Source organism: Clinocottus analis, unplaced genomic scaffold (assembly GCF_023055335.1).
Source record: "Clinocottus analis isolate CAN_PGR_092001 unplaced genomic scaffold, fCliAna1.0.p SCAF_25, whole genome shotgun sequence".
In the NCBI taxonomy this organism is placed as follows: domain Eukaryota; kingdom Metazoa; phylum Chordata; class Actinopteri; order Perciformes; family Cottidae; genus Clinocottus; species Clinocottus analis.
Genome location: NW_027175987.1, coordinates 3,665,738 through 3,693,382, shown reverse-complemented (window position 1 = coordinate 3,693,382; position 27,645 = coordinate 3,665,738). Strand labels below are relative to the sequence as shown.

The following is a 27,645-nucleotide window of genomic DNA, read 5'->3' as shown; positions in this document are numbered from 1 at the left end:
CAGGAACTTTGTTACTGCAACATGGGATCATCTGCGGGACATTAAAGCTGCTTTATCTCCTCACTGTAATGCTAATGTGTGGTGATTTGGTGTGTTGTTGGTGTTATCCCCTTGTGGTAGTGGAACGTTGTACCTCTCTCTGGGCTTCTTCTGCTGTTTCATGGTTTATAAGAGAGGATTGTAAAGAATGAGTCAATGCTGACAATCAAATTCATACTTATCCGACATTTACATGGTAAGGTATCATGAAATAAGAAATAGTAAGTCATATTTCGGCATTTCAAGATAAAAAAAAATAGATCTTGAAATTCTCTGGGAAAACTGGGTTTGACCTATATTTCACCATCAGAAAATGTTGTGTGTCAAAATAAGTATATTCAAGATGCATTGTTTGAAAACAAGTCCCTCACTGAACTTGTACTTGTTTGGTGATTGTGACTTAAATTAAATGTTATTAGATATTTCGATATATGTTCTTAACTTTCATTGAAGAATTTCTGCATGTCTCAGCACATTACAATCAAATATTAAAACAAAACACAGTTAAACTTATCAATGTATTGCTAAGTACGACCAGTGGTCAAAAACGCCTCTGCAACTTTTATTAATTTGTGGCTTTAATGTTCTTCGATGTCTTTCAGCGAGTCATTTTCAACGTGGTCAACTTCTCCAAGACCAAGAGCCTGTACAGAGATGGCATGTCTCCTGTAGTCAAGTCTACCAGCCGGCCCAAATGGTAAGTGTGGAATCACAACGTTATCACCAATTCTACGAGCACTTTTTTAAAAGGGGAATGATCTGCATGTACATGTTATTTTATCTGTAAAATAAAACAGGCACAGAAGAAAAGTTCTTCAAAGTTATGGAAAGGGTTCTATAAATTCTCTCTCCCCCCCTCCCGCCAAACACACACACACACACACACACACCAAAGACTGATACTTTAGATTTCCAGAGTGGATGCGTCGGGGCACATTAGCATGTGATCCATTGGTTGCCAGTATGACGGCTGTCTGATGTAATAACGCTTGACTGATGGATGCAGAGATGTGAGAGCGTGTGTGTGTGTGTGCGTGCGTGTGTTTGTGTGTGTATGTGAGAGTGAATGGGTAGGTGTGGCAGGAGGGAGCGGTGCTGGTGCAGTGGGGTTGGACTGCCAAGCAGGCTGGTGGATCCAGCGGAGCGAGGAGGGGGAACAGGGTAGCGTGATGAAGTGTTGCCGTCCAAGAGGAGCCCTGACATCTGTCATCAGCTGATGGAGGGCATCCGCGGAAAAAAGCCAGGCATCTGCCACCCCGAGCCGTCTACGTCTGCTAGCCTAGCACCCGCGCCGACCATAACGTAGCACGCCGGTCACAGGCTAATGGGAATAGACAATGGGCACGACACCGTAGACAGGAAAGATGAACTGCTGTCGACGATACGGCACACTGCAACATGATGCGACTCAGCTCGGCTCGCTTTGTTTTGACTCCGTGTGGTGTAGTTGCAACTTTGCACTTGGAGTTTTCTGTTTTGCTCGTCTTTTTTTTTAAGTGCCAGCCACGACTATTGTTTCATCCTGCGAACTGTATCTTTATTATAGTGAAGCTGGCAGGTGCTCAGTTTAAAATTGGTGTTATTTCTCATGTGAAAGGAGTCACTCTGTCAGTGACTGTGGCGACAACACTTTAAAGCAAAGCTCCATTCCTGTTCTTTAGACATGTGAAAACAGTTTTCACGCACTGGTATTGTGACTGGCATTTTGTGCCATGTAATTATTGTCCCACTTTCTCACTGGTCGTGACTCCTCATTTGACAAAACCTCTGAGGTGTTAATCTGAGCGGCAGCCTTGTTGGGTCATTCAGGTCCCAGAGCTTTTTGTAATGCGCTAATCATGCCACGCTGGCCATGTTTATGTTGCAATAAGCTCTCATAAATAGGTATTTAAGTGACAGACACAGCAGGAGGTACCGTAGCTGAGGCTCGACTCCAATTACCTCCCCGGGCTAATACTGTTTTAACCGCTCCTCTCAGCCATGTGCCATCCAAAAGGCCTCATGTGCCATGCACTTATAGAGCCATTTTCAACTGTCTGGGGCTTCCAAGACCGCAGCTGACATTGTTTGTGTCCCCACAAAGTGGTCAAGATGCTTTTAACACAACCTCCTCTATTTGACTTTCCACGAGCACAACAAAGCACAGACAGCTCCTAAAGTAGCAATCTTCTTTTTGACAGTTACAGATATGGAATAAATAAAAAGGCAGAGCGTGGAGAGCTTCGCCTGTCTGATCCAAACTCACACAGGACAGGATAAAGAAGGTACAGAGAGAGGGAGATATAGAAAAGGAGAGAGAGAGAGAGAGAGAGAGAGAGAGAGTGAGAGTGAGAGAAAGAGAGTGTTGCGGAGAAACACACAGAGAGTGTGGAGGAAGAAAAAAAACAAAGTACACGAAAAAGAGATTACTGAGACAGGTAGACAGGGAGGAGAGAACGTGAGGGAGGTAGCGGGAAAATATTTCTCCCCCACCTCCCACCACCCCACGTCTGTATTTATCAAAAGAATCGTCAGTATTAGCCTAGGAGTTGAAGCCTTTATCTCCCCGTGCAGGTGCCTCATGTCCCGGGGCCCCAGCATCGTTTGGTGCTGGGGGCTGCAGGGCTTGGCTGGCCTCGGCTTAGCTTGGGCATCTCAGTGAGAGACAACTGGCAGATTACAGTCCTGCAGGACGTTCACTGCTACAGGTGAATGGATCTTTCCTTCATCCCTTCCTTCATCCCTTTTTCCCTCCATCCTTCTCTCCTCAGCCTGGAGACACCAGAGCAAAGAGAGGCCCGGATTTACTGTATCATGTGGCATCACAAGCAGAGCTACAGGTTACCTGTAGCTCTGCTTGCTTAAACAACGCATGATGGACAAACTAATTAAAAAGGGACTACATTGCTCTTGTGATGTATGACATATTAACAATGGGTTTTTATTCCTTAAGCGCAAAGGCTACCCTTTGCACTGCAAAGTTCATCAAACACCAGCAATATGAATATTATCTTTTGTCATTATAAGAAGAGCAAATTTACACAATATCATCTTCTGGACTTAAATATAATCAGCCTCATGGAGCCTAATCTTTTGAAGTTGAGAAGCTGCTGAATAAAAGCAAACCTTTCTCATCTTGCTAACATTAGCTGCCAGATTCATTGCTCACCCTGATCACCAAAAATATTATAGCTTTGAAATTAAATTGGCTCTTGTGATTTGTAATTGACTTAAATTTCAAAGTGGGGGGAAAAAAAATCAAAGAAATTGAGATAAAGAGTGTGAGTGTTTAGGAGGAAAGAAAGGAAACCATATTTGCTTGTACCAGTCAGTCGAAGACAACAGTCCCCTTGGTGACACTAGGTGCCAAGCACGCTCCCTGCGGCCTGCTCGTTGTTAGACTGCTAGAGCAAAGGATTGCCCGGTATCCTTATTTTCCGAGATAAGCTAATTAGAAAGTCAGGGAGCGTGGTGTAATGCAGCTGTTGGAGGCCGGAATGCCGGCGGTGGAAATGGCCGGGACGGCTGCACGAGACAGACTAACAGCTAACAGATGCTGCGTCGAGAGTCCCGTGCGGAGCGGAGTAGAAGGAGAGGCAACAGTACGACGACAGAAGACAATTTAAAATGAGATCCATCACGAGTTCACAGGATCCAAAGGGACATCTTCAAATGTCCTGCTTAAACTCATTATTCAGTTTGCCATTGTATTAAATAGAGAAAAGCTGCATGTCTTCAACATGTGAAAATGTTTTTTATGTGAACTTAGAGCCAGCTAAAGCTAGTTTTGTGTTTTTGAAGTTGTTTTCTTGAAAAACGACTGAGATGATTAATTAATTATTAAAATACCATTTGCTGATTAAGTGTTTCTTGATCAGCTAATCGATTCGTTAACTCTTCTACAAGTCTGATTTCAAATACAAAACAACAAACTTCTCATCTGTGCAGCAAAACAGCGATAATTCAATTATTGACTTCACAGCAACATTTTTGCTTCATGTATACAGTGTGAACTGTGTTGTATACATAAGACAATTCAAACAAACACAATGTACATTTAATCCTGACATTATTGTCACTCTAACCCGACGAGCTAAAACACACGTCTTCACATTGTTTCTCACTTATTAGATCTGTGATGCATAATATACTGGAACTGTTCGGATGAGTCTTGTCTCTTTTAATTAAATTTCCACTTCCTCGTCAGTCAGTAGGTGCGTGGTTAAAAATAGCTCCACCTCTAACTGAGCTAACAGATGAACAGTCGGAGTTAAAGGAAATGGGTTTGCCAAACATTGCTTCTAAAGTTAGAAGCAGCCAACCTTGATCAAGGGTAAATGCTTTTTCCTCCTTTTTTACGGAAGGTAACAAAAACAGGGGAGTGCTTTTCAAGCAGTCGTGCTCAGCTCCACGTCAGTCAGTCAGGGCAATTTTGCTTTTCGACCAAAATCCTTCCTGTAAGCATGTGACGCAACACCATAGTGAAATTCTATTTGGAGATGTCTGCCTCTCAGTCGTGGCGCATGTTCGCAGTAATTGTTCTGTCAATCAGCACAGCTTTGGCCTGCCTGCATCCCCCTGCCACTTGTTAAGCCCTGGCAGAGGGCGTGGGGCGAGGAGGGGTGAGGCAGGGTGAGGCAGGGTGAGTTAAAGAGAGAGAATACCTCCACTGCCCGTTATGTCTCTCGTTGCACACCCTTGTCTGTCTTTACTGTGTTTTTTTTCTCCTTAAAACGCACCTCTTCTCCAATTTGTCGTCTTTTTTTTTTAAAACTTATTTTCCCAGTTTTAATATGTTGCTTTGTTTTGGTTCTGATGGTACTATATCATGCCTTGTTATCCTGGATCTCTCCCCCCCCCCCCCCCCGTAATCCTATAATGTTTATGTGTTATCAGATCTTCAGCTCCAGTAAAATATACGTGTTACTGAACTTAAAGCACAGACAAAAAGGAAAAGTGTCAGGCTCCCATTTCTCTGATACAAACCTTTGCACATGTTTTGAATTCATATAATAAAGGAATTCTGACTCTGAATCATAAAGATTTAAACACAAACACAACTGAAATGACAGAGAAGGATCAAACCGATGCTGCCGCACAGGGGATGCCCGACACCCACTGATCTTCTACACATACAGTACTGCAGGTCCTGCAGTGTGGATGAAAGTGCGCACGCTGCCTCAAAATAAAAAAGCTCTTATCCAGCGCCACACTCACACCTCCCAGCCTCTAACGTCCGTACTGCTGAGCCGTGGCGCCGGAGTCCGAATGCAGCCAGTGTGTGACAGTAGTGAGGGAGACAGTCCCTCTCTCGAGGACAGAGTGTCAGGCAGCAAATTGAAGACGGACAGACTGTAAAGGTTGTACGAGAGCTCCAGCGGACCTCTTTGACTCCTCCCTTCTTTCAGAGTGTCTGCGCCGTCCTCTTGCCTCTCCTCTCCTGCTGCCGAGCCATTTGCCCAATTAACCATGTGGTGTGCCTTTTTAATAATAGACCTTTTTAATTGTCGACAAATGAAGAGTGATGTAAAATAGCTAATAGCTTGTGCTAATTAATAGGGGAATTGAACGCTTGTTAATTAAGGGCAAACAGGACAAGGACCGGCTCGGATAATTTGAGCAATAAAACCGAGACTAACGATTCATTTCCAAACAGACTCGCTTCATAAAAACATCAAGCGACCCCCAGTTTGTGGTTTGAGAACCCTTGAGGCGCCCATCCTGACTTCTGATCTCTCCTGAACTCAATCACACCAGCGCGGAAACACTTAGTTGGAATATTCTGGATTCAAGCACAAGAATGCTCACAGACAATATGCAACAAAACAATATAACAATATATTATAGTGTCTTAAGAGTGTACAACAATAAGGATTTGCAAGAACAAGAGTCTCCGTGGTATGATTCGACATCTGAGTGGCGTGTTGAGCATGAACACCATGTATTGAAATGAATAAATTCACTATGTTCTTGTTGACTTATATTGCGGCCAATTCCAGCTGATATTTAGTACTCGAGTGTCTCACCTATTTCCCTCTTTGCTCATCTCCCTGTGGTCGTACTTGTTAGACTCGAGGCTGAAGGGGAAAGAAATGGATCGTGGCTTTGCACATTTACTGTCTTCCTCAAGAGACCAGAGAAGCTTTACTGTCTTCTCACGTCCATGTTTCTCAATCTCACAGCTTTACTACAATGTTTTACTGTAACATAATTTTCATTACACCTTTACTGTGCCTGCGGCCTGTATCTTTGCGTGGCGTTTTAATTTAAAACAGAGACTGTGTTTTTCTGCTGCTTCCTCGCTCTCAGCCCCGTTCTGAAGTAGGAACCATAGCAATCATTCAACAGACAGGAAGGCTATGGGTTTCATATAAGATTCTTAGATTAAAAAAAAATGTTATATATGATGTTCCCTCTCCGTCAACATTGTCTGCACGATAACGGAGACGGACAAGATCTTTTAATAAAAACCAAGCACAGGAGAAAGGAAGAGACACAAACGCGCACACACCTAATTATCTGTCACCAGTTCGACCGCCGAGAGGAAATGGAGTGATGTATGAATCTGAGTGAATATTTGCAGGAGGAAAAAGAGAATACCTGATGCAAGTCACTTGCCAACTCTGTAGGAAAAATGTGGAGTGGTGTTCATGTTCCGGGGGAAATTACTTCCCTTTCAGCCTCACTCCAGTTGTCTTTAAAGACTTGAGAAAGGAAAGCGATCACAAAGCTCTATTTTATTAGATGAAATGGCACCAACCTCCTTTTCCACTTTTCTATTCCATCTGGGAGTCTTCTGGGTTGGACGAACTGGCGAGGGAGATAGAGAGGAAGAGAGAATGAGAAGCGCCAATCAGAACAATCAACAGCACATGCCGCTTCCTTGTTCACAGAAACTCATTTGCATGCTGCCAAAGAAAGTGAAAGAGGATTATGTGTGTGTGGGAGGGGAGGGGTGGGGCTGAGAAGAGGGGGGGGGGGATAATGGGACAATATGTAACAAATAGATTAATAATCTTCCAGATGAGGATAAGGACGTGTGTGAGTTTGTGGGCTGCAATTGTGCACAATAGCAAGTGTTCCGGCAGAGTTCCCTGCAGAGAAAGGCGCAGGAATAAAAAAAAGCAGTGAGAGCGAGCGGTATTGCGACAGATAGGGCAACTTGCTCCTGGCTCTCTATTCAACCCACAAATGACTTACCTGGACAGTTTTATGTTTGCCTGGAGGAGAATTAAAAAGGCACTTCATTTCCCCTTTTACAGGCTGGGTACGCATGTCAGTGCAGCCCCCCCTGAAAGCGCTCTAATCTAAATGCTTTTGTCAGGGGAGATTTGGTAGATTGCAGCAGGCAGAGGTACAAATTGGTTGTGTCATCTTATAATGAACTAGGTGAGGCGTTGCAGTTTTTCTGCAGCCAGCAGTCCCCTGATTACTGTACTGTAAGTCAGCGCCTGCCTTTTAGTATTGCAGGCGGAAGACCTCACCTTCACCCCTCTTTGTTCAGGCAGCCTGCCCTCGTCAACATTGCAAAATGTTTTGTCGTCGTAAGCCCCGTGTGACACGGGACCAATTCTTCAACGGATCCTCCGGAAGTATTTCTACACACACGCTGGATTTACATTTACATTGCATATATAGCAGCCGGGCCTGCATAATACTGTGAGGGTTTTTGTGTGTGAGGGTGCTTGGCTATAGCCTGTTTAAAGCTCATTGGGTGTGCTAAGCACGATGATGAGTTGACCCCCTGACTCCAACTGAAGGATTATGGGTATCTCAGCGATTCCACAAAGCCTTTCTATCAGGTGTTTACGGGACACATTAGGGCGCCTTGTAGGACTGCTTGATATCTGCATTCTGTGTGTGTGTGTGTGTGTGCGTGAGTGTGTCAGACACTGAAATGTATTCAGACGGTCAGTTGAATAAGCTGAAGTCAGTGGCGTTGTGCATGCCCAGTATCTGCAGCTGTCGGGCTCGCATACTGTTCTTCTCTCTGAAAATCCTTTTTGTCCCCTAATTGGGTTCGCTCTCATCACATTCTGCACTCATTGATGCAAAAACTCTCTCTGTGTAGCTACATGTCCGTATGAGTGTGCAACCGCATGGTTGGAGTCCTGCACACACAAACACAATCAGCTCTCAACACTTCCAACATCCTTTTTCTTAGCTAGCGGATATTTGAACATCTCCCTCAGTTACTTTGTTCGAACACAGTGAAATCTTTGCTTTCACCTTGTTTTTTTTTTTATTAGCACACTTCTGTGGATATGTTGCTTGCATGATTGTATTGAAAGTGGTCTCCTCTTTGTGCTGCTTCAATGCATCCGGGTGTCATCTGGATGAAATGGAGTGTGAAGTTCGTCTCAAAACTTGTGCCTGTGATTTAATTACTGCAGCAGAGTTATGACAAAAGGAAACGATACAGAGGAAAAAAAGGAAGAAAAAGGTTGACATGAGTTTGATAGAATAATTATGTGTTTACTCTCGTTGATTGTCCACAAAACATACATTCTACCAACACATCAGGGGCACACGGTTATGCTTTGGCACTTGTTGCATTATGCTTGCACAATGTAATTATTGTTTTGTCGATATTTGTTCGCTATTGAGGCCATTGGAACATTTTGGGCTTATAAGTTTTGCCAACTGAGGTGTTTTCCTTCATTTGGGGAGGTGGTCCTTTGAATTCTTTGAAGAATCAGAAGTGGTTATTTAAGATACAAAAGGTTGAGAACCCCTGATAAATCTCAACTGAGAGAACCGGCAGTGGAATCGTCTGTCAACAGTGTATATACAATATATATATATATATATATATATATATATATATATATATATATATATATATATATATATATATATATATATATATATATATATATATTCTTTTTTGTAAAATGGCTATTGAAAAAAACTACCTACATCACTGTCCACCAAACAATACAGGATAAAAGCTCAAGCTGACAGCAAAAATAGCAGTGCAACAGCTATTAAGTCATTGTTTTCCTATATAGAGAGGGCCATGCCAGCCAGCTGTGTGTGTCTGTGTCTGTGTGTGTGTGTGTGTGCGCGTGTGCGTGTGTGTGTGTGTGTATTTTTGCCTGGGTGGCCCCGAGTGTGTGCATGACATGTGCACATGGCTTCCACTGTGAATCTGTTTGTACTCGCTTGTGTTTGTGTTTGTCAGCATGTTTGTTGACGACACTGTAGGACATCAGGGTGGGATTGCTCCGAATGTGAGGAAACAGCTCATCTGAATATAGATAGCTCCCATCTGGAGGCGGTTGGCTTTGGCCCTTCATAATTTTGTAAGCAGCTAAGCATCTGGGGCCCGCTAATGAAACTAAAGGCACGTGAAAAAGGCCCTGGGCTACCGCAGGCTGCCTGTAGCTGTCGGGAATGTGGGGAGGAGGGAGCGAGTGAAAGGAATGAGGAAGAGCGATAGAATGGATGGAGGGAGACATCGGCCAGGAAGAAAGAGTGTGCTGAGAATATCAGTGGCCTTAAAGAGACCTAGATGGCTCCTTTGAGAGAACAGGAAAGAAAGCCAAGTAGGCCATTAGAAGACTGAGCCATAAAATGAAGACAGTGGTGTCTTTATTGTGGCCCATTAACTTGGATGGTCATGCGGAGAGATAGCTGTGCCACTGTAATATAACGATGCCACAGCTTAGAATGATGCACTGTTGAAAAAACACTGCTGGTTAAGTAGAATCATGTTAACTACTAGCATCATATTTAATACTACTATCTAATACTACAGTTTACACGTCTACATGTCGTGTCGGGTCTACTGGTGAATCCCAGCTGGATCTTTTCTTCTCGTCTGTCACTTTTCATATTTTCTTGACATAAGCAGAATACTGTTAAAAAAATGGAGAAAGGCTTTCATCTTCTTGAAAAAAAGGCAAATTAGGAAAAGATTGTTTGTGCATACTGTGTTTCTTGTCACTCCCACAGTCCTGAATACACCGGACTGTACTTTTTCTCCACTGCTCCCACCGTTTGCTTCACATCCTCCAGCGTACCCTTCAATAATGTCTCTGACCCTGAGCAACCGTACTGTCCACAGCGGCCACTGCTTGTGGTTTGCTTAGGGAATGGAAAGCCATAGGCCCTTTTTTCTTAAACTTTATTATTATAGCCCAGTTATTCCTCCCTCAGCCTGATTTCCCAGAGGAAATGAAATGAAAAAGCAATTGGTTCTCCTTTTTATTACTGTCATCTTTGTTTTCTGTCCCAGAGAGTAAGATTGCCTGATCTCAGAGAGTTGCACTTTTACCCCCCTCTCGCCTCACCCTCCCCTCCCTCATCTGAAGTCACAGGGAAGAAAAACAATAACAGGGAAAATAACAATCAGCATCATAAAAAAGTGACCTGTCAAAAGGAGCGTGACTAAAACTGTAGGGCCGCCAGCACGCCGACACCCACCAGTTGTTTATGACAGTCTGGTGCTGGCCTTCGCTATCTGCCAACTCCCACAGTCCAGGAAAAGATGTTGTAAAGGAGATTAGGATCACAGACAGTAGGGGGTGGAGGGATGTGTAGAGAGGAGGCAGAGGTTGAAAGGATGGGGAGATGGGTGGAAGGTGAGAGAGAGAGGGAGAGAGGAATGGAGGGGAGGCGATTGCTGCCAAAAAAAGTGGGGGTTAAAGGATAGAGGGGAAGGTAGAGGGGGGAGCTGGAATGAGGCGGAGTCCACTGAGGTTCCTTCTAACCCCGCAGAGACTAGCTGACGGGGGATCAGACTCCTCATGCACAGCGCCTCAAATCATTTATTCATCGGCTTCATTAAGAGAGAATTACAAGGCTGCTTAAGGACCCCCAGGTCACTCACTGTTCTCCGTCATCACTATTCTTAATGAAAGCCTCCGGTGTGTCATAACTGTCAGCTGTTTATGGGTGGTAATATTGTGGATTTTGAGGAACAATTACTGTCGTCTAAAGAACAACTTTGCAACATTTTATTTTAACTCCGTCTTATTACGCTGTTAAGTTGTTGTGTCACTTTACAGTATGTATCAGTGCAGTGGCAGATGTGTATGGTGCTGCTCATCAAATGTAATGACACAGACTGATTTATGCTAATTTAGCATCATTCTTATAATTAATGCCTGGGATTTTTAAACGGCGGATAGTAACCTTCTTTTGCAGCTAGTGTCAGTCTCCACAGTTTCTCCTGCCTATCTCATCAAACTTCAGCCAGCAGACAGTAGAACAAAACAGTGATTGTCCCCTGGACCTTCACACGTGTAATTATAACCGAGGAAGATAATTAAGGAGGCGGAGAGGAAGACAGATCTTGTCATTTAGCGAACAAAGCCGTCCAATCTACTCATGTGTGTTCTACTTCCTGAATTATCAGCTGACATGTCGGCGCAATCAGCCAGAAAGCTCTTTGCTCGGTTTGAAAGCCATGAATGTCAACACACAAACCACTAATCTATTTAGGATCCACCAGTTAATGACGCCTAGATATGCATGGAGCAAAGAGTAGCAGTCATGTTGCTGGTGTCTCTCAGAAATCTCTTCTCCTGCTCGTCAATCAGTGGAAAATGTATCTTTATTTTTTAACGGTGGTGATATTTTGATTTCTTTTCCTGTTACATTTGTTTTGTACTTCATTAGGACGTCGATGTAAAGTTTGTTTATTATTTGGTTGTATTGTGAAGTATTGATTTCTTGTATGCTGGCTGAGGCTGATGGGACTGTTTGCAGAGATTTTGGCCATAAATCAAGGTGATGGACAAATTAAATGACGGCGCTAGATGAAAAGTTAAGGGATTGCCACAGTTATTACGGTTCATCCTGAGCGGAACAGAAGATATATCACTCAGAACCACAAATGACAACCTCATGGTGACACTAGAGACATATACACTCTTGCAACTACAACTGCGGCTGGCCACGCAGTAGCATCGACAGTCTCGTTTTGGTTTATGGTTCCCGTACCTTTTCCATACGCCAAAACAGTAAGGTGACGCAACAACCATTTAGAGTCGTCGTTCACCGATATCTCCCTCCAGGAATCTACCGCCATCAGCGTGTCCTCCTACTCCGTCAAAGACAGGTTAGATAAATGCTCATATTTGCGGACCTCTTCAGCCAAACATACTTTGGCTGAAGAGGATCCATTGTTCGTGTTTTTGCTTTGGCTTTTAAAAATAGCGGAATTATGCTATGAAACCGGAAATGCGAGACTCAGAAAGGATGCGGTTAGCAGACCAATCACAGTCTTGCGGGCTGCGAACGGCTCGCAGAAATTTTGGGTGACGCACGCAAGATGGCTGATGGGACTGCGCAAGGGGCCCTTCAGGTCTTGGGTGCTTGCATCACTGCGTAAAACCCGAGTCTAAAGGACCCCTTAGTATTGCTAAAAATATACTTTAAAAATCTTGTACCATTTTGATACAAGAAATATGCTCTCTACAGAATGATTGGCACAACTCAAAAGATTTCAGTGTAGCCGTTGAATGCATACTTTTTTTTTCTTGAGCGCAAACTAAAACTAAGCTAAATATGACTGGAAGGCAGAAGCAGTAATCTGTGGCCATGTGTGGGCCAGAAGCACAGACTTGTAGGCTCGCAGTTGAGAAAGAGATCCAGAGATTGAGAGTCTATAGAGTCCAGGCATAGGGACCCAGTGATGCACTCTGTTCAGTCGGCTGTAAAAACGAATGAATATATAAATAGAAATGTTTTTTGATGCATTCAGTGAGCAGGTCAGGGTTTGAATTTGTTATGATTTTTTTATGTGGGTTCGGGATTTAAATATTGAACACATACACATGATCCTACACATTCAATGGCCAACCCTGTCTCCCTCTCCGTCTCTCCTTAAGGACACGTGATGTCACTTCCTCAGCTCTCCCTGCGCTCTGATCGCAGACTAGAGGCCGGTGTTCAAGCTTAGCTCATTCACAGTAAATCATCTTTATAGCCAGCAACATGTGTGTTTGCCACAGCAGAGTATTTATATATTGACTTGTTTGTGTGTGAATCTGTTGTGTGAGTCTTCACCGGCCTCACAATTCAATTACAATTCACCGGATTTGTGACTCTTCAAGCATCTCAATATATCAGATCCTCAATTTTCAATATTACTACACAAGCCTCTATATATTTTAATTCATTTAATAGAAGCAGTCAGATCCATCCAAACTCTTTTATTTTAGAAAGAATCTTTTCAATACTGCTATTTGTGTAAGCCCGCTCCGAAAATACATATTACAAAAACAAAACATGAATCCTTCTGCATTACAAGTGTCCAGAATCTACAAAAATTAGGTTTTCACATAGCAGCTCTGAGAAAGGGCATTGAATGCCTCCAGCATTTTACACTGCATGGATTCACCTCGCAGCTGGCAGACTTGTCCTCACTCGTATCTCTTCTACTCTTACGTGGTGCAAGTCGACGCGTCTCTCGCCTGCGTGCACGTTTCTTTCCGCCCAACATTGTTGAAACGGAGCGGCTGATATTGGTAGCGAGAGCAACAAGTTAGACTGCCATGTGCTGTCTCTATGCTCCGCGCACTGTGTGTGTGTGTGTGTGTGTGTGTGTGTGTGTGTGTGTGTGTGTGTGTGTGTGTGTGCGTGCAAAGCGCCACCATCAGTGAAACATACAGATCAAAATTGAGGAGAGAAAAGTGACTAATGCAAATTAGTAAATGGCAGTAAAGACTACAAATCAAACCAAAACTCCCGATTATTTTTTTTTTTGAACGGTGTGTCTTGAAGCCGTGAACTTCTTCCACCTCCAGTGAACATGTACAGGTGTGGGCCAAACATGTGGTTCTACCAAATAACTGTATGTTTGCGTACTAGCATGCATTCACGTGTGTTTTTGTTTGAACTGGGTCTTCACACGGTTTGGCACCTTCCTGGCTCCCCTGGCCGGGCCAGCAGCTGGCAGACGGAGATTGCCCACTCATCAAGCCTCTTTATCACCGGGCCCAGAGAGTTCAAGGGGGCTGTCAAAGACCAGGCTGAGGAGCCTCCTCACTCCTTCAATACCAACACACCCTTCCACGACTGGCGTCGAGTGGCCAAACTCGGCCATTGAGCACTTGAAAAGAGTTGCTGTGTGAGTGAAGTACCACAGATAGTTTGACAAAGGCTTAAATAAAGAACAAGAGCTAATGTGTTTGGCAGTGAGGCATGCCCATGCTCTATATTTTTCAGGGCATTTGGGATTCCTCGGCTGGGCAAGGTGCCCCCTTCTAGTCGAAAAATACAGTGTTTGGAATTTTGCTGCTGACAGACACAAACACGGCAAATTCACTATTTCTTGCCAAGAGCAGCCTTCAATCCTCACTAAATTATTAACCAATGGAAAATACTGGCTGTCACCTTGTTTTAGTGGTGGGTGTTTTGAGATGCTCCGGCAGTCTGGTTTTGATTTATAAGATTTGGATTGCTTTTCTTAAACTTCGACATTGAACAAGCAGCCACAGAAGTGAGTTAATGCCCTGCTCAAGAACAGGGTGACATTACAGAGAGCTGTTGACGGGCAGAGGAGAGGACCGAGACTACTTTTGACCTTCGTGTTTCACAGTCGGGTCTCGGTAACTTTGTTTTTCACGCATGCGTTGTCTTTGCACCGCAAAACAGTTTTCACTCTGGTCTTAGTCGTGTCCATCCCTGGTCTCATTTCTCTGTCTCACCCTCCCTAACACACTCCCTCCCTCCTTTGTCCTACTTAGCCAGTTACTGCAAAATCACTTATCTTCACCTTGCTTCCTCTGTCTCCTGCTAATACACATTAGCAGCCAGCAGCCATATGTAATAGGGCTGTGCCTGCCCCTGCTGGTGTAATGGCTTCTTTGACACTTCTCCCATTAAATTTGGTCAGGCAGCGCTGCACAGGAACCCTCTGCACACTCTAAAATATTGTTATATAACTACCATAAACAAGCCGGCCAGTGTCAGCGACTTCGGGAATAGCGACTGGACTATTTTTGGTTTTCTTTTGGTTTGTTGTACGTTTCCTTTTTTCCTTGCCTTTTCGTTTTCTCCCCTCCTTGAAACTTTTCTGCCTCGGACTATAAACCCTTTTTACCGACAAAATACAGAACGTATAGCTACATTATGAAGCTCATCAGATTACAATGTGACTAAGTGGACATGTCTGCTATATCTAATGGGCCTGTTTGTAATCTCCCATATCTCTACAGTGCCACATACAGTAGCCAGATAGCATCGGGCTGCTCCTTCCTCTGTGTGTGGTGAAACCCAGGCCAAGTCCCAGATAACGCGATCATCGGCGGCATCCTTAACTGTTACTGTGACAAACGAGAGCTCTGATCCCGCCCGATAAGCGACGTATTCATTTGTTTAATTAAAACAGCTTGTCTCAATCTGGCGAGGGGTCATTTTAGAGAATGTTAGAATTAAAGCAGGTAATTAAGTAAAGCTCCTGATAAGAAACCCCACAGAGGTTGCTGCTTCAGCCAGTAGGGAAGGCAAACTTAATCTATCCCCTTGCAATCCCACAAGGTCGTTCACTTTATTAAAGTCTGATGCCGCTACCACTGCCCACCAGCCAAACATGATGAAATATTTTATATACTGGTACTGGAAGGAGGGGGAAAGAAGCGAGGGAAACAAGTGAGGGAAACAGAGGCGAGACTACAGCAGCCAACAGCACAGGGTAAAAGTCTATAATACGACTACTACACAAAATAAGGCAATTAAAGACTGCTTGTTATCTTGTCTAGAGAACAGGAGAAGAACGTGTACAGCAACGAGCACCTTGACAAAGATATTTGTTTGGCCAATGGAGTGTGGCGTTAATTATCACAAGCTGATTAAAGGCACGGAGCGGCAATGGATGTCGTTTGTCTTGCCAGCCTTAAACTACAGCAGCCAGCCAGGGTCATTATTTTAAGGGCCCTTCTTGGCTATTTTTAGAACTGGGGCTGATTTCCCAAATGTTCCTCAACACGCAAGTTTGCTCTTCCTCACAGTACAGTGCAGCATCGTAAGATAAGCAGTCAAATGTCCTTTCACCGTGATAGAAATGGGAGTGGGACTGAATGGTTGGGGTATTTGTCACCAGTTGAGTCAGATAGACGCTTTAGCTATGTGACAATTTCATTGTTAACTTATTTATGTCAAGTAAAAGCATCGCCACATACATGCGGATAGTTACAAATAACAAAAAACGACATCTAAAATACTCAATGATGAATGTGTTTTTGAGAGTGATCTGAAAAGTACATGGAGGAGCATCATTAGCATAAAATAAAGATATTCAAGTAAAACACTAAGTACCTTAACATCTTAATGCAATACTTGTGTTAATGTACTGAGTTGCTTTTCACCACTGCATGTGTGTTTGTATTCTTTCAGCGGGTTGTGTGATCTAATATAGTGAAGGTACACACATATGAAAAGGACTCAAGGACACAAAAAGAGGAACTCACACACATCATAACACATATTCAGTTTTCCGTACATAAAAACTGAATATTTAAGGCTTGAATAGTTGAACATCTCCACTCTGTATTTATCAGATCTACTCGTCTGATATCCATCCCTCTCCTAATCTGTTTTCCTTTGTCCTACTCCCACATGAACATGCATCTTCGTCCTGCACGCACACACACACACACACACACACACACACACACACACACACACACACACACACACACACACACACACACACACACACACACACACACACACACAAGCACCTCCACAAGCCCTCTCAAGGCCAGGAAAACATATAAGCCCATTTTCCTATTTGATTGGGTGTCAGCGTGGGGAGGAAGGGGGACAGGTGTGATGCATAAAATGACCCTGCAACTCCATCACACGCACGACAGCTTTATGGTGAGGAGGTGTTTCAATCACGCAACTGCCCTGGAAGGCATCAATCAGTACACACATGCAAGTACACGCACACACACACACACACACACTTACTCTCTCATGCACACACACACATACTATGGACACACCAGTGCATGTTAACGTATTCACATCATGATGGCAGGAAAAGGGCAGCAGAGCAGGTGTAGTATAAGTTCAAACTTTGCCGCAGGCACAAAACACTAAACTTAAACTCAGATATGGGGTTTTCTTTTTTTCTTTTTACTTCATTATTTATTGTAGGGGTCCTGGGGCTTCACTTATTCATGAAACTACAAGGAAAATATAATTTTCCATGTACACACATGAACACCAATATAAAAATTAAAAAATAAAGATATACTGTATATATTTGAAGGAAATATAGACTTTGCAGATTCTATCCTCCCATACACATACTCGTGATCATATTAACCCAAAAATCTGTCCATGCCCCTGTGTCACGTTGTAACACATTGGACTTTCTGTTCGACATTAAGTTGAACTCTCGCTCCCATTTCTCTCGTCCCATCCATTTCCTCAGCTTCCCTGGGTCCTCCCATCCTCTGGTTCCTCTGCTTCCTCTGTGCACCTCCACTGTACGTGTACAAATCCTCTCTTGCGGCCACACCATTGGACACCATTGCCACCCTGCTCACCAGAGATTGGCTCTGTCAGTTGTCCATCACTCCAAGAAAGTCTTGATTTTGTTAATATACAACTGGCTTGGCTCTGGTTCTAATGAGACCTCAGTATCCAAACTTGATGGATGGCATGGAGGGCAGATTTAAAAGACCTTTCAAATAATAATTTAGAACAAAGGCTGAGAGTAGGCATACATGTAGCCCCTGTCAAATTAAATGTATATAATGGGGTTTATTCCTGACATTTGTTTTAAATATTACGATGCTTAAGGAACACTGTTCACTATACGTGATATTGTGATAAAATAAAGAAATTCTGGAGGGAGGCGATCAATAAAATCATGATAATTTTGCCCGTGAATATTCCATTAGAGTCTCAGATGATATCGCGACGCTTGTATCCAACAGATCTCAAACCAAAGAGTATGAATATATTGATTTTGCTCTATTGCGGTCAGAATAAACGATAGCTTTTTAACTGGAAGAAAACTGCCTCTGCTACAATTGGTGCGTGAATCAAGAATGTGGTACAGGGAAGAGAGCAATGTACACGGTGAAAAACAAATTAGTTTTTTGTGAGGGAATGCAAAAAGCATTTTATGATTTTATAAGGAGAGCTTTCACAGGAGGAAAAGTCCAAACAGAAAGATTTAAAGTTGTGGTAGACCCCAAAAAGGGATCGGGGCATGTTTTGAAAATGTGATGCAATCCTGTAGCTTTTTTTCTTTACTTTGTTAACGGTACCATTGAATTGTATGATTGATATTGCCGTATGTTTTACATAGATTTTGTGTGTGTGTGTGTGTGTGTGTGTGTGTGTGTTCTTATCTGTCTTTAACCGTTAAACTGTAATTAAAAGCTGAATACATTCCTTTGTCCCTGGAAAGTAAATTTGTTTATTTTGACCGCACTAATCCGCACTCTTTGAAACTGTTTATTCTTTGGGCATCTTTTTTTTTTTGCTCTGTAGACATTTAAATGTCTCGTCCAGCTGCTCAAGATTCCATATTATTCACATTTGTATTCATTGTAACAACTGTATGTCTTTGTCTTTGCCAACTTCAAAGCATTTCATTTCTAACTAGTTTAGCAGAGAAAATACATAACCGACTAAAGACATTTAAATTTAAATTTGTTCAATTAATTTTGAGTTAAATTAGACCGAGCACAAAACCACTGTGAACCTCTTTACTGAGATAGACGCGTCAGGGGTCAGCCCATCATTAGCATACATGTACTAAAGCAACTCAGTTGGATGCATGTGCAGCATAATGTGGAACAGCAGCGTGGTCCAGTGAGTATAAAGAGACCTTCAGCTGGAAAGCGTGGCTGGTTGTCAGGCGTTCACTTTGCTGTATTGTCCTTGAGCAGGAGACATGAATCCCCACCAGCCTCATGGGTACTCTTCTGCAGGTGATTTCTCTAGGCTAGTAAAAACAGTTATTTCACCTTGAGGCTGTTATGCAAATATATTTGAATACACCGACTCTGCTGAATTGACCCCAGCCCTGGATGTCATAATATTTTTCCTAGAGCCATGTCTGTCTGACCAGGCAAAGAGCACAAAGATCCCCTCACCGTGTGTGGCTGCTGCATGTGAGGGACACGCCTATACCGCTTCCTGTTAGCCACTGCAATAAAAACAGAAGTGCAGAGAGAAGCTGTTTGTGTGCAAGTGTGAAAAAAAGATGATGACAGAAATGAAGGGGGGGGGGGGGATTTGGCATCCTACATGCATGTGAGAGTGTGTTTGTGTTTGTGTTGTGAGGGGTTAAATGAAAGTCAGTGTGCTCACATGGGGCATCATAAGCAGACAATGAAAAATGAGAGTGGAGAGGCTGTACAGCCATTTTCCCTGTGGGAACAGATACAAGCAGGCGTACGCACCTTTGGTGATAATCGCTTTGTGTGTTGTGTATCTGTGTGTGTGTGTGTGTGTGTGTGTGTGTGTGTGTGTGTGTGTGTGTGTATGGAAAAGACGTACCATATTCACATTAACTCTTACCATTTCTCAGAAGGATCCATTTGATTAAAGCAAGAACCAATTCATGAAGAATCTCATCTTCAAAGAGTATCAACTTCATAAGCTGCCACCTTCAAAAGGTTCGATACTAAAATGAGCTTTGAATGAATGTTATGGTTAAATACGAGTTGGTTTATTTATTTATGTTTCAGATACACCTGCGTGTAGGCAACTTATATGTATATTGGAGAAAAAGTCCAAAAAACACAATAAGTCGCTTTGGATAAAAGCATCAGCTAAATGTAATGTAATGTAAAAACATATAACATAACATTGAGTGACACTTCAAGTAGCAAAAGTCAGAATGATCACATAACTTTAATATTTGTTCTTACTTCAAACATTTCGAGACAAACATAACTCTTGCTTGCGTTTTATTTTTACAACCATCTATTCTTCGGCTTGGCTATATCGTATAATATGTCATGGTCGTATAAATCTTTTAAAAAGACGACAGGAAACAAGTTGTTGTTTTGAAGGTGTTTTGCTCTTTTGCCCTTGAAAGGAAATAAAAGGTAGGCAGCCAACAGCTACTTTCCCCTTTGTCTTCTCTTTTCCCCTCCTGTTACTTTACACACACACACACATAAGTGCAGAGCACCGCACAACTCTTTGTCTCCGTCGGCCGTGTGCAGCACAACACCACAGCTGTAGTCCTCCGTCAGTGTCTGCGCTGGATCTGTTCTGCCACTGAACTCCTGCGTGCTCAGACACATCTTGACAGTTCTCTCAGCCCGATATACAACCCTATACATGTGTGCATACGCTGGAAGACAACTGCCCTCACTTAGCATGAGGAGCAGTGAGTGCACAGTCACCGGGCAGAAATGTGTAGAGGTCATTTAGTGTTTTGACAGATTATAGTTGGGTACATGTCTATTCATATATATATACATCACATTTGTTTATGTATTAATGTCAGTCTGGGCTACAATAATGCATTTATTTTTGTATAAATATAATGTTTTGTTCATTGATAATCTTGTGAGAAATACTGGAGCATTGCCCTTTTAAGTTTTTGACTCGTAAACTTGTAATCTTGTTTATTTGTGCTTATGTTCGGGTGACTTCTTTACAAAATGTGACCAAATTCATATTTCAAGTTTCTCTCAAGGTTCTCGGAGTGCTTAATATCTGCCGGCCACTGTGTAACAACAAATATTACGCAACAGAGCAACCCAATATTCTCATCACATTTCAATGTTCCAGTATGTACATTGTCAAAGAGCTGCAGTTAGTTTTCATCAATACGCTGAAATGTTTTCCCAGAGGAGTTGTGCTCGAGTATCTTTAGTTATCGCGTTATAAGGATGAGAAAACCCATCAACCTTCAGAATTACTACGATCAAGCTTTTAAATGAATCCAAGCTGCCATGAAAGGTGCAGTGTCTTTTGAAGGGAGGCCAGTTCCAGCTCCTCCGCCATTATGTAAAACAAATATATATAAAAGACTTTAAAAACTCCACATTACATCTGTATGAAAGAAAAACATTAGTGCACTCACCTCTTTGACATGAGCACATATGTTGCACCTAAAGTCAGTGTAGCAATGCAGTGAAGGGTGTAAGCAGCACAAGTAGTATTATTAGTGGTGTGATTGTCTCCCAAATTCCCAAAAGCAAAATTTGTTGATGTCATCAATTATGAAGAGTGGAACTGCTTAATAGACAATTAATAGAGAAAGATGTCTTCTTTCACTGAGGGAACCAAGGGGAATGTTCTTTGTATATTAGTACATCCTTTATGTCAGAACTGAGAACACTGAAATATGATAAAGTTCATTTGGGTCTAAGATAGAAAACGAACATTCTGAATCCATCAAATTATTGAACCATTCACTGGAGCAGCTCCAGACTTTTTACTTGACTGATTCACATGTTTTGGACTTGAAATATTCATTGAACTTTCTATGCCAGGGAAATAACATGTTTAAATTCCTAATTCCGGTGGTTACCTTTTAAGTGAGCGGAGTTTTTCACAAGAACAAACACAGCTCACAAAGAAAATAGTCACTTCCTCATGAATCCAAAAAAAAAAAAAACCCACTCATTACATGAATGCTGATAACATTAGCCATGACAGTATTGTCAAAGACATATTGTCCTCTCACTATCTATATAGAAATATCTGAAGCCTGTGTTATTTGTATATCTCGAGAATCGTTCATCCAATCTACTTCAGACTTGGCGGGTTCATTGTTGGTTACCCAAGGACATCCAGTGTCAAATTTGGTGAACGTGACACGTTTTAATATGGATACACGTTGAGTAAAGCAGTGCTTGGCGCTCTGTGTGGCAGTGTGGGCGGAGCTTCAGGGCTCTGCGGACCGAGCATGTCGCCCGCAGCGACATGCCTGCTGCTGGATGCTGGATGGACTAACATAAGAGTCCAACGCTAAGCACCAGTACCAGGAGCTAAACAATCGGCTCGTTCCCAACAGACACATGCTGTAAATGGCCATACCTCAATTGAGCACTGCACTAGTATATATAATTTGTACGCCTGAAATAGATGTAATTGTCCACTCAGTTGGTGTCTGAAGTAGTTCTGTCACTCAACAATATAGGCCTCAGTATTATCATGGCCAGTGGTCCATGCACTTGGACTTCACACTCGTATTCCCCAGTCCAGGAATAACTTTTATCCGTCTAGTTGGTCCGTTCTTATCTCATATCACTCCAAACAGCGTTGTCCTGACAAGTGGTATTTGACTCAAGTCAGAAACCGACACGTACAAAGAGAGACACAGAGAGAGAGAGGATGTACGAAGAAAAAGAAATAAGAGAGTCTGAGAGAGAGAAAGCGAGACAGGCCATTCCACAACACCAGCATGGGAAACACTGCCAATCTTTTTGTCTGATAGAATAATCAGCATGCTCTCGACAGGAGAGTGAAAATTGACATTCACGCACAAAAACATGGCAAGCATAGTCAATTATCCGCGGGGTTTGTTTTTCTCTCTGTGCCTCCCATTTGCATACTGTTCCCATGAGAAGGTGCTTTTGATGTAGTTAGACGATTCTGGTCAGTATGATATTATGTGAATGTGTCTTATTAGCGCGCGGCGTGTGCAGTTAGGGAAAAGGTCATAATGTTTCTTTGTTCCCATAGCTCTTTTTCCTCAATTAAGGCTAATCACCAGAGCCCAACATTGATCCAGCCTCACAGCTTTTCTCATGCTTGGATTCTGATGGTGATGTGTGTGTGTGTGTGTGTGTGTGTGTGTGTGTGTGTGTGTGTGTGTCGGTGTGCGTGTGCGTGTGTGTGTGTGTGTGCATATTTATCCAGCGTATGTGTGAAACACAGAGAGAGAGAGAGAGAGAGAGCAAGTGTAGCAACACAGACAGAGACGGGCAGAATCTTGTCCATCCATGTGCCAGCGCGAACATGTGTGTAAATGTAAGTGCCATTCTGTGATCTCCAGCACGTTGAATGATTTACCTCTCTGGTGTAATGGAGCAATTTCTTTCTTTTTTTTTCTCTCTATTCCCCATCTCGCATTTTCCTCCTCTTTCAATCTGCAGTAAAATATTCTCTCGTTTAGCTCTGTGACAAGTCATCTGTCACTCAGTACAGCGAGGGACAGCATCTTCTGATGGACAGGGCCCTGTGTGTGTGTGTGTGTGTGTGTGTGTGTGTGTGTGTGTGTGTGTGTGAGACACACAGAGAGAATATGCTGTGAATGATGAGGCCATTGTTGTTGTTGCTTTTTTAATTTGTGAAGAACACAAAGGTGCAGTTTGCATGATCGATTACTTTCACAAGTTAGCAGAAATACTTTTATGAACAACATATTTATCTTCTGTCAGGTGGTGAACCTCGTATTGACAAAAAGATTGACATATCTTGCGCTGTGCTACACATCCATCCTCCTCCCAAGAGCAGTCTGACGCTTTCTTTCTAACTTTTGTGTCTCAAGAGTTGTTTTCATTTGTGTATCCATGCCAGATATTGAATTTTGTAGAGTATAGTTTGGGAGAGCTTTTTTTTTTGTCTGCAGACACTGGAGCCTTGAGTTAGGCAGATAGGCTCCCCATTCGATAATCACCATATCCTGTTCTCTTAAGATGAAATGTTATGACTGAACATCGCATGGCTACCGGTGACACATTATACTCGGACACGATGACTCAAAGTCGTCATTGTGTCTTTAATCAAATCAAAGCTGACAAGCAGAAGTTTCCTGTTTTGATATGATCTTTAGAAATGTACTTACATTTTCATCATAGTTTACAATTTTGTGAAACCTATTCGCTTGATTTGGGTGTACTAGGTTAGTTAAAAGCAGCCTTTTTGCCCAGACAGCCATGTCATATTTGGCATCAACAATCTAAGTTGAAATGTGCAGTGGTGGTGATACAATCAAATATACAATTGTGTAACAATCTTTTTGTTATTTAAAAGAAAGTCATGATAAGACCAAAAATAGCAATGAACTAGTAATACTTTTTGAGTACAAGTAGGTTCATATGTCAATACTTCATTAAACAGCTGGGCACTGTAGTTTCTTTATCACCGGAGTAAATAGTACATTTGTTGGGGACGATTTTAGGCTGCGGATTAATACACATTTGGTGCATTAGGGAGAATTGAAGGCATCAGATTGGTGTTTGTGGTGGGTATTGACTTAAAATGAACTCCAATGTGCATGTTCCTGGTGCAGGATGTCCAGCCGAGTGGTGTGGCTCGTTGACAGGGTGAATAGCTGTTGGACAACAATGGAGCTCTTAGGCGCAGAGGAATAATGAACAATATATCAGACCTCAGCTACACAGGCAATACTGGTTCGTAGGATCTATTCACAGTTGGTTTTGGTCTTTCCACGTGATTTGTGTGCAATAAAAAAAACAACATATATCCTCAGCCTGCGAGGTGTTCCTGTTTTATCCTCTCCATATATGTTTATGGCCTTACAAAATATCAAATAATATTGTGTCAAGTGTGAATGGCAGTCTTCTATCCTGCAGGCAAATGGCATGCCTTGTTTGCGTATTTCTTCTTCTCAATGGGTATTACATTATTTTCAAATGAAACTATAAAATACAAGCACTATATCAGATTCCTGCTTGTTTTCTATATTTATATCTTTGACGTTCAGCAGGCAGCTGTGTGCTGTGGTGGGAATAATAGGCTGCCTTTCTGAGAGCCATAGGTCTCTAAGGGCAGTGCAGCACTGGCTGCTGCAGCCACAGGCCCTCTTCTGTAATAGCCTGTAATTCCTTTTGCCTCGCATAAGCAACAACACGGCCCGGCAGCACGCACACACTGACAAGCACACACATGTAGCGGGTGAGTGGGGAAAGGCTTTTATCAAAGGGTCACATGTGGCGGAGGTCCCCTTGTGTTGCAGACATGTATCAATATACATACAATGCATTCACCTGTGCCGTCACACACCTTTTCATACTAATGAAGAGAAAGGAATTTAGACAAAGGTCAGAAAAGTTCAGTGGTTACAGTGATCCAGATGTTTGTTTGTCTCCCAACCTTTCAGGCAACATGTGGCCGTCGTCGCCAGCACAATGACTACCATCAGGCGCAAGAAAGTGTGTGTGTGTGTGTGTGTGTGTGTGTAAAGAGTGTGGGTGAGTGTGTTTGGTTGGGAGTCGGATGGTACAGGTGCCAGACTCTCCCCCTACAGCCCCGTAGCGGCCGGAGAAGTTAATTGGCAGCATCTGGCTGTCTGAGAGCCCGAGCGCCCATCCACCCACCCCACCCTGTTCCTTCTCCTCCCTCCCAGCCCTCCCCTCCTGTGGGTGCTGCTACCCCTGGCACGCACATGGTGACACCAGTCTGGCTGCAAGCTGTGAACTTGGAGTGTGTGTGTGTGTGTGTGTGTGTGTGTCTGTGTGTGTGTGTCTGTGTGTGTGTGAGAGATATACCGGGGAGTATGGAGGCAGACAGGGCAGCCATGCCCCCAGCTGCCACCGCTGTGCCAAGGGAAATGCGAGCAGACAGGCTGGCATCATTGTGCCAAGGCCAGCAGGGCCCTCAGGGAGGATGGAGAGGGAGAAGGGGATGCTGAGGCGTGGAGGAAAGGAGGAGGGAGGGGGAAGAGAGAGAGAGAGAGAGAGAGAGAGAGAGAGAGAGAGAGAGAGAGAGAGAGAGAGAGAGAGAGAGAGAGAGTACAATTCTACTGATGTTGTGACAGTCACAACATGGGGTTTGCCTGCTGATCACTCAATAAGCGTTTGTGTTAACCTCGTGTGCCATCTACCAAACACGTATCAGTCATGGTGTAACTTTGATAGACACTCACTCATGAGGTGAAAACAAACATTTTGCTGTGTCCAGCTCATAAACTTATATTGTTATTTGTCATAAGTTCTAACATTTTATGCTGATTAATAAATGAATAGCTTTAGGAAAAGCAAATGTAATTTTGCTTCGGACTGAATATCTTCAATGTGAAATTGTTGATTAAAAACAATCAATGTAGGTGGTTCAAGAACTACATTACCTCGCATAGCATAGCATAGCATAGGAATACTTGCATATTTATATATTTGAGCAGACAAAAAAAACAAATATATCCATTCACAGTTGCTACTATCCACATAGGCACACAATAGTAACCACTGTCACCCAGTTTTTTTCTCACATTTCAGCTCTGTGAGTTCACACGTTTAATGCAAGGCCGCCAAGGCGCCCTGTGTCACCGACCGTTTCACCTTTGGTGCAGATTTCCTTCTGAAAGTATTCACTGTAGAAAAGGTGATACCTCATACCTCCCGCCACGGTCTGTGAATGAGTCCGAGAGTTCTCAAGCGTTCAAGTTTGTCTATTCTTCATTTTTTTTCTTACCACCCACTTTTAGTACGGGCATACGAGACGTTGCCATTCGGAACAAGTCATCGTTCACATCGCGGGCCCCTTTTGGAGTGGGCTGATTGCTCGGCCCCTGAAAAGCTTGCAACCTTGTCGAGACCCACTCAAGGAAAGTGAAGAAGGGTTTGGTGGTTACATTAGTATTTCCAGCAGCAAAACTGAGCTGCGGTCAATGAGCCACAGCCGGTGAAGCTCTGCTGCAGACGGCATGCTTGATTCGCCTCTCTGCTGTTCACTTGTTCATCTAAAATGTGTTAATAGTAAATGTGCTGCATGTCCAAACTGCAACAACTTTGACAAAAAAAAATGCCAAGTGAGAAGTAGATTGAATGAATGGTTCTCTTTAAGTAAGATGAGAACAGGCAGAAGGAGCGTCCTTGCTTTATATAGATGTAACTCTCTTTCCTCTACATATTATAGAGATTTCTCAACAATCTTTTTACATATCTTCCTTTGCAAATTGGTTGGGACAATTTCTACTGAAGTCGTCCAACTCATAGGACCACTGAGGATGTTTGTTCCTAATACCCTCTATATCTATACTACGAATGGCAGGAGGTCAACATGTCGTTATTCTTAAACGTAATGCTTGCAGTTTCAAACAAGTTGTGAAATGGATGTAGTTTGGTTGGCTTAGGCAGCAAAACTTCTTGTTTAGCTTCAGGAAAGGATCATGGTTTGGTGAAAACAACACTCCAGTAATATTACCAGTCGATAAGCACATTAGGAGGAGGTGCAGAAAGGACTTTTCATAATCAATAAACATGTGTTGGCATACTGCCATACGTAGACAGTTAAGGCCATCTCACAATAAATAAGTAAGTATGCGTCGTAATAAGCTGTTTGGTTTATTTTTTGGGGGAGCAGTGTCTTGCTATTTTAAATCATGCCATGTTTTCTTACCTGCTGTTGTGAACACATGAACAGCAGCTGCACAAATTAATACAGATGTTTGTTTTATTAGGTTAGCCAGAAGTTTAAAATACAGTAACACTGTATATTACTGTATATTTGTTATCATACTATGACAGGACCTTTGTGATATACACATTTATTCCATTATTTTTAACAAGCTCAAGTTAGTTAAATAAACCATTATTGCAAAATTTGCATCTCTGATTGTGACTAAAGGATAATTTATTAATAATTGTTCTCGTCATTGCATTATACAAACTGTTGGTTATTTTGCCACAGCAGCAAATTGATCTGATCAGTATAATGGACTACAGGAGGTGAGCTCATCTCTATGTGGAATTTAATAAAAAGTGATTTCAGAATGTA

The 27,645-nt window shown here is 42.7% G+C and overlaps 1 protein-coding gene across 1 annotated transcript in view; it reads left to right on the top strand.

Annotated features, from left to right (window-relative positions):
• Positions 1–27,645, top strand: part of agbl4 (AGBL carboxypeptidase 4) — a 242,737-nt gene that overhangs the window by 96,285 nt on the left and 118,807 nt on the right. Inside the window, exon 4 of the mRNA XM_068591298.1 lies at positions 642–736. Coding sequence (XP_068447399.1) covers positions 642–736 — 95 coding nt within the window. The remainder of the gene's footprint in view (positions 1–641; positions 737–27,645) is intronic.